At 43.3% G+C, this 13,544-nt stretch overlaps 1 protein-coding gene across 4 annotated transcripts in view; it reads left to right on the top strand.

Annotated features, from left to right (window-relative positions):
• Window positions 1-13,544, top strand: part of LIPH (lipase H) — a 46,166-nt gene that overhangs the window by 15,927 nt on the left and 16,695 nt on the right. For 2 of the 4 annotated variants that reach the window (XM_061193311.1, XM_061193312.1), the window contains exons 3-7: window positions 663-771; window positions 5,399-5,500; window positions 7,356-7,445; window positions 10,289-10,456; window positions 11,941-12,036. In XM_061193311.1, the coding sequence (XP_061049294.1) occupies window positions 663-771; window positions 5,399-5,500; window positions 7,356-7,445; window positions 10,289-10,456; window positions 11,941-12,036 (565 nt within the window). Of the gene's footprint in view, window positions 1-662; window positions 772-5,398; window positions 5,501-7,355; window positions 7,446-10,288; window positions 10,457-11,940; window positions 12,044-13,544 lie in introns of all 4 variants that reach the window. The other 2 variants (XM_061193314.1, XM_061193313.1) reach the window with 2 other exon arrangements.

Raw genomic sequence — 13,544 nt, forward strand, 5'->3', positions numbered from 1 at the left:
TTAATCTATCTCATGAACTGTCCTTTTTATGAAAAAAAAAAAAAGTGACTTGACATCAGGACTACTTCAGAGAGTCACACCTGCTGGCCACTGTGGCCAGGGGTGACATAAATTTTACATGAGCTTCCTACTTAAGCCACAGACTTTGGGAAAGTGAATATTAAAATGACTCATGACTGGCTGGCCCAGGACTATGGTTAGTGTGCCCCGCCCCTTTCTTTCCTTCCTTCCCTCTCCATGGTGACTTCATTAACTGAGCCAGCATGGACATAAAGGAGTTCATCAAAATGTTTGGTTGCCCTTCTCAGTTGGGAAGGTTTTAAGGATGTCTCAGCTTGGTTTCTAGCAGAAGCATGAATGGAGACACCATGGCATAAAGATGAAGGCATAAGTGTGGAGTTGGACAGACCAGTTTGAATTCTGCCCTGCCCCCTCCCTGCCTGACCTTGGGCAGATGACTTCAACCCTGGGCTCAGTCTCCTCATCTGTATAATCAAAAGAATAGCATTTAGTTTGTGTGGGTGTTGTGACATTTCAATAAGAGAATGGATATAAGGTGCCCAGAAATGTTTCTCCGAAGTCAACAGTTAGGAAATTTCTCCAGATGTTGTCAACTCCTTGGCCCCTCACAATTTATAACGATGGACCTCTTGAAATTCCAGGCAGAAGGAGCTTCTCTGGATGACATATACATGATTGGAGTAAGTCTAGGAGCCCACGTAGCTGGGTTTGTTGGAAAGATGTACAATGGCCAGCTGGGAAGAATTACAGGTAAGGCTTCCTGTGAATGGGCACAGGGTAACCAGACTGCTCAGGGTGTTCCCTGGGGGAGCATGATGCAGGCAATCCTAGTCCTTGGGTTCAAAGCCAGCTCTTCCAATTACTTAACCTCTCTGAGCAAATGTCATCTTGTGCAAAGGGAAGACCATAGTAGTAATTGACCTTAGCAATATTAAATTTATTATTTAATAAAATATGTGCAAAGCACTTTGTAAATTGTATATGCCATAGAAAAGATTGGTGGTGACTTTATTTCTCTTCTGGCTAGAAAAACAGCTACATCCCATTGGGGATTTTGCCCCAAGCAGATAGCCTTCTTCCTTTCATTTAATCCAAGATAGTTTGAACTATATACCTAATATTATATCCCCAGGCATAGCTGGAGCCTCATGATAGGAAAATGAGATGGGAATTATGTTGTCTGGAGCTTACTCTGTGAATATCGGCTTTCAGGCCAAAGCTGAATAAGAACCCTCAGAAACAACAGCATGTGAAATTCCAAACAAAGATTCCCTTGCTGGGTTCATTTGCCTAGTGTTCTGTAACTTTCCATAGCTACAGATGAAGGGCTGAGGGAGGCTTTCTCTTTCAGAGACTCAAGGCTTCCATACCTTTCCCAGAATCGATCCTTACATTGAGATAGCCATTCCAAATCTAGGAAATCTGGAAGGTAGATGTGAACAGAGGGAGGGAGGGGAGAGGTAAATGATTCAAACCAACTACATTTGGGAGGTAACCTTTCAGAGCCACAGGTCTGAATGTGCTACTTAATTTGACATGTGGCCCTGGGCATGTCCCCACCACCACCCCCTGCCCTAAATCTCTCTCTCTCTCTCACATACACACCACCCCCCCCCCCACATTGGCTGGTGTCTCTTCTAACCTTGGTACTTGAGGTCACATTCTTTTTCCTGGCTATTTTTTTTTCTCACTTTCACCCCAAAGGCCAAGGTTGCCCTTATCTTATTTACCTGCTTTCCTAGGGAAGCAAAGCTCTTTTTCAATTTTTTAAAATTATTACTATAATGTTTTAGAAAGCAGTATGTCTTTACTTTTTATAAATTCATTTTCCCTTATGGGTACAAAGGACAGATGGCTCAAATGTGCTTGTTTTCCTTGTCTATTGGGAGCTTCTCCTCTGGGAGCTGGGACTTTTCCCAGTGGTGTGTTTAGAAGCTGATCAGCTCTCAAAAAAAAAAAAAAAAAAAAGATTTATAGCATTTGTTGATTTCCATGATGTAAATACTCCCACTGTGGCTGATTTCAAGCTACTGACCTGACATCACTGACCACACAGTTTGGGAAGAGAGAAGCAAAATCTGCTCTCCAGTGCTGGTGCTGGGGGGCTCTAGCCCACCACTGCCTTATTCTATCTACCCCCTAATTTTGCTCCTCAGCCTCCCAGTGAACCTGTTCCCACGACTACTTTGGATGGGAATGCAGTGTAACCTGGCCTCTGACCATGGAGATCCCCTGAGCCAACCTCCCTTCCACCCTGGGCCCACGTGGCCCTGCTCTGTGACCTGGACTCAGCCAACAGTCTGCAGCTCAACTTTCTGTCTCCTCTGACTGACCCATGTTCTCCCAACTCCTCATCCTCTCTGAGCCCCAAGGTCAATCTCACCTGTTACTGAGAGCTATTTCAGGGGTAAAGCATTTCCCTTCTCCACTCACCTTCCACTGCCCTGCCAGAGTGGGATCACTGGATTGAGGGGCGGGAATTTGGCCTGTTACCCAAGGACATAATTCACTCCCAACTCCCAAGAACTGGGTGATTCTGCTTGTTAATTATCTAGACCAGAATGGCTGCTTCATCTCTTCCATTTCCATTTTTTTTCCTGCTCTTCCTTCTCCTTTTGCTCTCCAGGCACATCTCCTGGTATTACTTTTCATTAATTTCCTCAACAGAAGATGGCAGAAATGAATGGGTTTAAAAACATTTCAAGTACCTACATCACTTGATAATACATTAAATTTGATTCTTGCAAAAATCACCTTGGGGCACTGGATACAATGCTGACTTGCTGAATTGGAATCTCTGGGCTTGGGGTCCAGGAGTCTGTACTTCCTTTTTTTTTTTTTTTTTTGGCCATGCTGCGAGGCATGTGGGATCTTAGTTCCCCAACCAGGGATCAAACCCATGCCCCTTGCAGTGGAAGCGTGGAGTCCTAACCACTGGACCACCAGGGAATTCCCGGCGGTCTGTACTTTTAACCAGAAGATGCAGGTGGTCTGAACACCATACTTTAATAAATGACCACAAAGCTGTGTTGTCCAATATAGCAGCCACAAGCCACATGTGCCACTGAGCACCTGAAATGTTGTTAATGCAAATCGAGATGTGCTGTAAATGCAAAACACACACTGGAATTTGAAGACTAGGTACAAAAGAAGGGTATTAAAAAATTTCAAATTTTTTATATTGATTACATGTTGAAATAATTTTCTGCTATATTGGGTTAGATAAAATGTATTATTAAAGTCAATCCTCCATGTTTCTTTTTACTTTTTTACAGTGGTTGCTAGAAATTTTTAAATTATATATGTGGCTCACATTATATTTCTATTGGACAGCACTGCCTTGGAGAGTTAGTTCATGGTGACCTTGGGGATGGGAGTAAGAGGCCCCTGAAAATGCATGCAAAATGTTTGACGTCTGTCCTGGGGAGAGGTCCAGAGCTTTTATCAAATTCTCAAACTGGTTAATCTTGTAATCAAAGCCAGGGATCACTAGCTAGACACTTTTCTGGCGATCACAGAGCAACAAGAGCTCCATTTTGTCATTTTTGTTTCTATTCTATAATAATTTCAATATTCTGGATTCAGATCCCAGAGTGCTTTGGTAAGTCTTCTGAAGTAGCAATTAATTCTACCTCTATTTTGCAGATAAGGAAACTGAGGTTCAGAGAAGTAAAGTAACCTGCTTAAGATCACACAGCTGGTTAATGCTAGGTTTGGGGTTCCATGTCACATCCATCTGATTCCAATGGTCTCTGCTCACACAAAATATGCAGCTTTTTTAGGGCAGTTTGTGATTTTTGGCTGACAGTATAAGCTGATCATTTGCTATGACTTATCTCTAAGGAGATCATATGTCCAAGTTTACTGTGACAGTCCTCATTTGTGTCTTCTGTCCTGGCACAATTATTAATAGCAGCCTTATCACTTTCAAAATTGCCCTGGTTTGGATTTTATATGGTAAGCCAATGTATCTGCTGTGGATCTGGAGGTTGCTATAAACTGAGGCTCTCACTGTTCATTTTCTCAGACTGGAAATGGTGCTGTTTCATGTGAGGAGGGGGAGGCTTCCCCAGCAAGGTCTTTCCAAGGTTATGAGTTTCTCATTCTGTGCAGAGAATATCCTGTGGACTTGGGTACCTGGGTGTTGATCCACCTCCTCCCCACATCAGTTTCAGCTGGGAGCAGACCGAAGAGGAAGAAAAGCTGGCGGGTGGGGTGGGTGGGGGAGACAGAGGGAGATAAAATTAGGAGGCAGATAAAGACATGCCTCAAGGAAGCAAGGGTGTTGTCCAGGGAGAAATGGAGAGATTGGGGCTAGAACCAGGACTGCTAGGGCAAAGATGCTATCTCTTGGATTTTATACCACCGGGGGATAGGGGATGTCATTTAAAATGACCTTCATAGATTAAAAACTCAGAGACATCCCTTGAAACCTTTTTCACTCTAGGTAAGTTTCTAGTTAGCAAGGTCTTTGGGATCCTCTGGTGTTTCGTTTTTAGTTTGTGGTTACACCATCGTAGGAGCTGCTCTCTTGTTTTTGCAGCTGTTTCATAATAATGGTGAGGAATGTCCAGCTAACATTGACCAAGAGCAAGAAATCAGTTCAGGCATTTATGGGGTGGGTTAATTCTGCAGGAACTGGCACCCACTTAATTTCCCTCTTCCATACATAGTCTAATACCTGGCCTGACCAGTGAGTCTCACACTTTCCCACTCAGTTTGCCAAACCCAGTTCAATGAAATCAAAAGCTCAACAGAGAGAGGTGGTTGCATTGTGAGGCTGTGGTTGCACTGGGAGGCCGTGGCCCTGGCTAAGACACTTGACCTCCCTGAACCTCAGTTCATTCATCTGTAAAATGGGAATGACAATAGCTACCTTTCCTCCTTTGTGATGTGGACCAGGTGAGCTGGTAAATGTGAATAAAAATGGAAACAATAAAGGAGTTTTTTTAATAACAAGAAAGAAAAGTTGAGTGAAGTTTCTGGATTATTTAAAATGAGATAAAGATACGTATAGTGTCTGCTTTTTATATGCACCCTTAGATGCTTTTTTCCTGAGGAACCAGTTTATCCCCGTCCCTGGTCCCCATATGTCTGTGCACTCCCTGCCGTGGAACCCTGCACAAGGTATAGTACACCTCCAGATGGAGTCTGAATGAGTTCTCAGGGGGCGCTGTGAGGGTAACCACCTTTAGTGTGGGAAAAGGCTATACAGGGCTGTGGAAAGGAGCCTGACACAGCAGGATGGGAATGTGAGTGCTTGCCCACCCGAGGATGCCCCGCAGCCTGTGAGCCATCTTCGTGGACAGGGATCCAAAGCCCAGCTGCAGGTGACTCATGGCATGGGGCTGCCAAGCCGACTCTGTTTTCCTTCCAGGTCTGGACCCTGCAGGCCCTTTATTCAATGGGAGACCTCCAGAGGACAGATTAGATCCCGGTGACGCACAGTTCGTTGACGTCATCCATTCTGACATTGATGGTAACATTCCTTGTGGGTCAGTGACCACCCACACCCTCACCCCCAGACTCCCAAAGAGTCTCCCCCAGGGGGATCGTCATGCAGGGGTGGATCAGGTTCCTCTAGATTCCCTCTTTTCCTACCGGGCAAGTTTCCAAATCCACAAGAATACTGAAGGGAAGCTGCTTTAATGCAGGCACCCAGGATCTCCTGATGGAGTAGAGGTACGTTTCCCATTGTCTCCTATTATTTTTAAAGTGATCAGCTTGATCAGTCAAGGACAGGCTGATTTGCACACCATGTGGACAAATGTTTCCATAAGTACAACTGGGTTTGGATGCATGATTCCCTGTTTTTGTTGGTTCTTTGTCATTATTTCCTTAAGCTGAAAGATATGTTTAAGTGTTGTGTCTTTCCACACAGAGCATTTCTGAACCACCTATAGGTCTCTAGCTCTCTGGGGATCTTCCTGGCTATTTCTATCTTTCATGGTGTTGATTTCATTTCTGGGATTGGGTACATGGCTTGGGGGTTGGGCTGATGTTACAGATGGGTCTTTATATCCAGATGTCTGCGAGAAGAGCTGGAGTAGGAAGTTGGGGGAGGCCTGAGGGGACAGACCAGAGTGGACATTTAATAGTACATCTCCTTTGTGATACAACCACCTGAAACACCCTTGACTGCCTATTGTGGGCACTCTGGTGTGGTATTCAGCAATTGTTTGCCTTAGAAGAAGTGTCTCTGTGAAATAGCTGTGTTCTTACTATGCAGTTTGCAAAGTATTACCTTACTTAGGTGCAGTACCTCAATGCCATTTTAATGCTTGATGGCATAGAGTAATTTATTTTTTGTTCTTGGAGAGGGCAAATTTTGAAGGAAAAATATAAACTTTGCAGTCAAGGCAGAGGTGGACTCAAATCCCAGGTTTGGTTCTTTCTGGTGGTATCATGTTTGGTCCATAAGTCCTCCAAGCCCCAGAATCTTCATCTGTAACTTACTTCATCTGAATTTACCAATGGCTACTTTTCAGACATTGTGAAAATTAGAAGAAATTTGTGTAAAACCCCTAGTATCACACCCACAGACACATGTAGTTTCCTGAACATATAATAGCTATTATCATTATTGCAATGATACACTATATATGTGTGCATACATATATATACATACATACCTATGTATAATCTTTTTTTTTTTTTTTTGGCCACACTACACGGCATGTGGGATCTTAGTTCCCCGACCGGGGATTGAACCAATGCCCCCTGCAGTGGAAGCACGGAGTCTTAACCACTGGACCACCAGGGAAGTCCCTGTATAATCTTGTAATCAAGCATTTTACTGATTACTTGGGAGTTACAAGGTCAAAGAGAATAAGCAATTATTAAATCTATCTATAATTTTCTAGCTCCCCATTTTCTAGAAGTTTCCAATCTTTTAACCATCCTAGATCCCCAAATTTTAAAGGTTTCTCCTACTAAGTGAAGGTTCATTTTTTCCTGTTTCTTACTCATTAAAGACTTATACAAATGTAATTAGAGGCTCAGGAAGCACCTAGCAATGAGTGTTCCAGCCAAATATAAACATGAAACATATCATTTTATCAGCCATGTAGTGAATGAGTGACCAAACTCTCTTACATTTTCAGAAATATGGGAAATAAATTCTGTTACCAGCTTCATAGTCTCCTACTTGGAAATCACTGCTTTCTAACTAACTATCTGGCTAACTTTGGACAAAATATTTAAATAGGTTTAACGACAACAATAGCAGCAAAGACAAGAATAAGACAATCTCTGCCTATATCCTAAACAGGCAAATGAGCTATGAGATGGGAAAAGTTCAAAGCAGTATAAAAGCATAGTATATTGTCTTTTAGCACTGGGCTACAGGGAACCATTAGGAAACATAGACTTCTACCCAAATGGAGGATTGGATCAACCTGGTTGCCCCCAAACAATATTTGGAGGTAAGTGCAGATACTTTATATTTTGTAAAATAATGGTTTAAAAAAGGCATATTTTAAAAATCTGATATTATTCTATGTGAAATCGTTTTTAATCAAAAACAAATTTCCTGAGAAGATAGAGGTGGTATAAATATAAATTATAAATTAAACATTATTACTCAAATATACTACTTTAAAAAAATAACCATATGATTAAAAGCGATTTTGAATTATTTCTCTCTCTTGAAAAGGTGTGTCTTTGACCTAGAAATTACACATTTGGAAATCTCTCCTAGAGAAATAATGGAAAATGTAGACAAAAATCAGAGTGAAGATATTCAACATGGCATTGTTTATAATAGTTAAGTTTTTAGAAATAATCTGAATGTCCAACATAGGAAAATTATTAAATAGTATGGTGCATCCTACACAAAGGAATGTAATTCTTAAAAACAATATTGTCAGATTAATGAAAATGCTTACAATATGATGTTAAGTGAAAAATACACAAATTATACAGTATAATCCCAATTTGTTTTTTAAATGTATATTTGTACATGTGTAAGTGTAGAAAAAAACACTAAACATAAGTGCTCCAAATAATTATTAGTGGTGATCTCTGGATGTTGGATTTCTAGGTAATTTTTGCATCATAATTTGCTATTATTTTTTATTTTCTAAATGAGCATGTATTAGTTTTATAACGAGAAAAAACTCACAAAACAAAAATGGGTAGTTGGAGGGCAACATTAAAGTGTGGTGGGGGACAGAATTAAAAAAACCCATGCTGGGCTTCCCTGGTGGCGCAGTGGTTAAGAATCCGCCTGCCAATGCAGGGGACACGGGTTCGAGCCCTGCTCCGGGAAGATCCCACATGCTGCGGAGCAACTAAGCCCGTGAGCCACAACTACTGAGCCCATGTGTCACAACTACTGAGCTCGCGTGCCACAACTGCTGAAGTCCATGTGCCTAGAGCCCGGGCTCCGCAACAAGAGAAGCCACTGCAATGAGAAGCCCACGCACGCTAACAAAGAGTAGCCCTCGCTCGCCGCAACTAGAGAAAGCCCGTGTGCAGCAACAAAAACCTAACGCAGCCAAAAATAAAAAAAAACCCAAAAAACAACCCCCCCGCCAAGTGCTCTGAATCTGTATTTCACCATTGTTAGAGAAAATTAAACAATCATGGAAATAATTCTAGAAAAAGATGATCTTGTTACAAAATGGTAGCTGTATATGGCCCCATGGGAATGATGTAGTGTTCGAAAATGATCCAGATGAAATGGCATAAGTAGGGCCAATCATATTGTACCATAAATGGTGTGTATTTAAATCCCATCCTGTGTGCTGTAATGTAACTACATCCATGAGCAGCCAAAGATAATGTGCTTTGCTTACAAAGGACATCCTCTGTAGCATTATTAACTTCATTGTTTCTGCAAGTGGAAGTTCCAGGAACAATAATTAAATGTCGACTTGTCAGATTTTACTCCAGTCCAGCTTGGCCCCATGCTTCTCCTCTCTCGCCCAGTTTATTTCTTATGTCCTCCACTGATCTCTTCTATGGGCATATGTGGACTCCAGAGAAAGAAGAAACATTGATCTGACTCCAGCTCCCAGTGCCTCTCCAAACTACTAGCTCACAATCACAACTCCTCTTTCCATGGGGTTCACTGTCTGCTATTGAGATCCTTACCTCCTTTGATTACCCATCTTTGGGACCCAGTTCCTGTTTCTGAATGACTTCATCGTCTGACCCATCAACCTTCTGATGAACCTCTCTGATATTTTGTACTCTAGTCCTTCATCAGCTCCAACTCTTCTGCTAGCCACCTCTGTGCCTCATCAGCCTCCTCTCTCACCACCACATCACATGGCACCCACCAAGAATTAACTTGAGGCTTGTGTCTCACCTCTTCTTGCCCACTTACAGCTTCCAGTGCCACCTCCTATTGTTCAGCTCCTCTCACTTCACCCTTCACCTTTGGAGCAGAAATGGAGCCCCTGCCACTTGTCTGCTCTCATGAATGCCCTGTGCACCCCCAGGCCCTTAGGTCTCTGCCATGTCAGCCTCCATCTTTGCTTGGGCACATTCTGGAGAAGTCATGGAGTCTTGTTGATCAAGTACAAGGTCCAGGCAAACTTGTTAACTTCTCCGTGGCCCTCAATAATGCCAGAAAAGCCTCATACTTATCTCTTGCTGACTTCCTATGATCACTCCTCATGCTTCTATTCCAAATACCACCCCAGCTATAAACCCTCACCTCTTAGAGGTGAGCTAGATTTGACTTTTGTACCTAGATCAAGGTCCCACCTGAAGGAGCCATTTTATCTATCCTAACCTTAGATCACAAAGTTGGTCTTTACATTCATTTCCCCATCTGACCCAAGGTGGAAGCATCCCCCATCCTTTTTCACAACTATCTCCTCTCCTCGCCCTCATTGGGGATCTTCCTCTACAAATTGCTCCCCAATGCCGTCTTTCTCTCATGTCTTTACTGGTTTAAATGTGCTTGCCTTCTGCTGAAAACCTCCGGGGGATCTCTGACTACCACTGACATTTCTTCCTCCTTTCACTGACAAAGGAAGGACAAAGTCAAGTCCTTTAACCTCTCTGAGTCTCAATGTCCTGCTAGGTAAAATGGGGGTAATCATGCCTATCTTCTTGTCTCCTGCCATTTGTCAGCATGAATCCTGATCTATTGGTTTTATAAGGATTAAATGGAATCAAGTACATTGAAGCTGTTAGCACAGTGCCTGGTATGTAGGAGACATGATAAATTATGTGTATAAACAATATGCGAGGCACTATTTATTACTAAATGCTACAACTGCTCTACTCTTTGATCATTCCTTTTACAACCCAGGAATGCAGTATTTTAAGTGTGACCACCAGAGGTCCGTGTACCTGTACCTTTCTTCGCTGAGAGAGAACTGCACCATCACCGCGTATCCCTGTGACTCCTACCAGGATTATAGGAACGGCAAGTGTGTCAACTGTGGCATATCACAGACGGAGTCCTGCCCCCTTCTGGGTAAGTCCAGCAAGCAGTTTCCCACTCTGATTAACAAAGAGCTAATTTCTGGTAGAATCCTAGCACCATTTTACCATCTAAAAATGGGCCTGAAAATGCTGTTTTTAAAAAACTTACTGGGCTTCCCTGGTGGCGCAGTGGTTAAGAATCCGCCTGCCAATGCAGGGGACACGGGTTTGAGCCCTGGTCTGGGAAGATCCCACATGCCGCGGACTAAGCCCGTGCACCACAACTACTGAGCCTGGTGCTCCGCAACGGGAGAGGTCGCGACAGTGAGAAGCCCGCGCACCGCGATGAAGAGTGGCCCCCGCTCGCCGCAACTGGAGAAAGCCCTCGCACAGAAACGAAGACCCAACACAGCCAGAAATAAATATAAATAAATAAATTAAAAAAAACAAAAACTTACTTAGTTTTTTCTAGCCAATTTGTTCTGTGAAGTACTCTGGGGTCTCCTAATAATAAAGAATGTTAGAAAGGCAATCTATATGGGATTTCATCCAGAAGGTAGTGCCAACTCCCTGGACACTTTATTCTAGCAAGAAAAAGAATGTTCCAGAAGAGTTTCCAAGCTCACCCAGGCACAGTCACCTTACGTAGTCTGCTCCTGTGGGGACAGGAGCACCCTCTCCAGGCACACAACCTCTCTGCTGAGGGAGGGTTTGGCAAAGCAACCCCTCTAACAAATGGTGTCTGTAAATGCCCTCATGCCACACTCTGTTGCTGTGTGCATGGACACATACAGGGGTGGGCTGGGGTAACACGACACCGTGGAGGCTGCTTGGATGTTTGCTAAGGGTTAGTAGAGACTTTGCAACTGGATGGTCATGAGAATTCTCTAATTGTACCCAAAGGAAAGACTCAAGTTAACATCAGGGCATGCTATAGACAAGGGGTTCTCAGACTTGACTGTGCATCTGAATCATCTACGGAGCTTTTAAAAAATGCTGATGCCTGGGTTCCACTCCAGATCAGTTAAGTCAGAATGTGGAGGCCACTCCCTAGCAGTGGGAACAGAGGAGAGAGATGGCCCTCAGCCTCATTCCTGTAGGCACGTCACAAAGGAGGATGTTTCCCTGCCTGTTGACAGAGTAACAGCAATTCCAAGTTCTCTGCACTTCAGGGGCCCAATCATAGTTCTTCAAGAAAGCACATCGCTTTGCAAAAGTGATGCTGTTCTAGGTATAAACCTGAATCTGTTTTAAATAATCTAGAAAATGAATGTATTGTTGGAAAATATCAGTGCTATTTTTAGTCTAACCAGTGTGTGTCACTCCCCACAATCCCACCCCTGCTACTGAGGACCAGGGCTGGTGATGTAATATCAGTAGATAGGGGGAAAAGCCACTGGAGGGTCCTTTGGCAAGTGGGTACGAGGGGGATTGTCTCGATGGTGGTGGCAGTCAAACCCGCTGTTCTATCTCCGCCATTGCTTTTACATTTATATAATACATGTTAATGTTACACTTTTCTGACTTATTTTATAGGCTACTATGCTGATAATTGGAAAGACTATTTAAGGGAGCGGGATCCTCCTATGACTAAAGCGTTCTTTGACACAGCTGAGGAGAAACCCTTCTGCAGTGAGTGGTGAATGTGTTTGCTTGCTGTTGCCCAACTCTTTTATTTTTGGAATGGCTGAGTCTCAGCTTCCTGGCTACTTCTTGGCAAATGAAGGCCATGGTGAAGCATGGATTTGGAGTTGGAAGGACCTAGGTTGAATCCTGACTCTCCTACATAATAGCTGTGTGACCAAGACATTTAACCTCTCTGAGTCTCAATGTCCTGCTTGGTAAAAGGGGGATAATCATGCCTATCTTCTGGGTTATAAGGATTAAAATCTCAACAAATCATAGTTGTTAGCTTCACTGGACGTCCATTCTAATCACTAAGATCTTCCAGAAATTTGCTTGAGCCCCAAGAGACGTGAAATTGTGGTTAGGAAAAATCAGGTGTCAGCCACATGTATGGGTCAGTTCCAGCTCCAAAACAAAAACAATGACCTTCTAAGGACATTGAGAGGTTGGGTATTCAAGATGGGAGCTAAATAGGGCAGCAGATGATCAGATGCCCCGGGTAGCAAGTAGGAATTTTCCTGGGCAGATGTACATCTTACAATCTTATCCCCCTTTTCACTTTTCTTGGGAGCAACCCTTATAAAAGAGGTTGCAGATCACCAGGTTTCCCTCCTCCTTTGGAGCCATGAGTGGCAGCCCAGGGTTTGGTGTCTGCCCAATCCAAATGGGGCAAGCCCCTGAGTACTAATGGACCATGAAATGGCAACCCCATGGCTGACCTTATTCCCTAGTGGGACTGTCATTTCCCTGATCCTCTTTCCCCTTCTCTGCAAGTCTAACCAAGAGATAGCAAATCTGACTATCATGGTGGGATCCCCATCTTCCCAGAGCGTCCTTGACCTTGGGGAGCAGAGAGTAGGGAGGAAGAATAGTTCTCTGGATACGTTTTGTGCTCTCGTTTATTCAGTAGGAATTAATGGATATCCATAGGTATTACTGCTGGGATTACAAAGAGGAATAACCATCCCTTCCTAGTTATTGTTGTAGTATATTTTAGCTTTTTTAAAAACCCCATAAGACATTATACAGGCAATATTTGTATAGATGTACACATATGTTTACCACTTTTTGGTTATCATTTTTCTTGCATTTTGTAAATAAAGTGTGTTAACTAATGATGAGAGAATACCAGAGCATGATAAGAACTCTGAGAGAGACCTGACTTAGTCTGAGGGTCAGTGAAGGCCTTCTGGAGGGAGTGCATTCAGCTGGAACCTGAAGGATGAATTGGCAAAGGGGGCAAAGTAAGAGTGTCCAAGTTGGGGAAAGGCCCAGAAGCAAGAGAGAGCATGGCAGTGCAGGTGGTGTGGCATGACTGGGGAAGAGATGAGGGAGGCTGGGTAGGCTGGTGGACATGGCCCAGATTGAGGAAGACCTTGTCAGCTGTGGAGGGTCTCTACATGGCCCCCTATTTGGTTTATTCTAAAATGGGCAGGGATTGAAGTGAACCAATCATACTTGGCAGTAGGCCATGAGATTTCAGTCGATAAGGTGGAAACACTGATCCAAGAGTG

The sequence above is a fragment of the Eubalaena glacialis genome, chromosome 6 (genome assembly GCF_028564815.1).
Source record: "Eubalaena glacialis isolate mEubGla1 chromosome 6, mEubGla1.1.hap2.+ XY, whole genome shotgun sequence".
In the NCBI taxonomy this organism is placed as follows: domain Eukaryota; kingdom Metazoa; phylum Chordata; class Mammalia; order Artiodactyla; family Balaenidae; genus Eubalaena; species Eubalaena glacialis.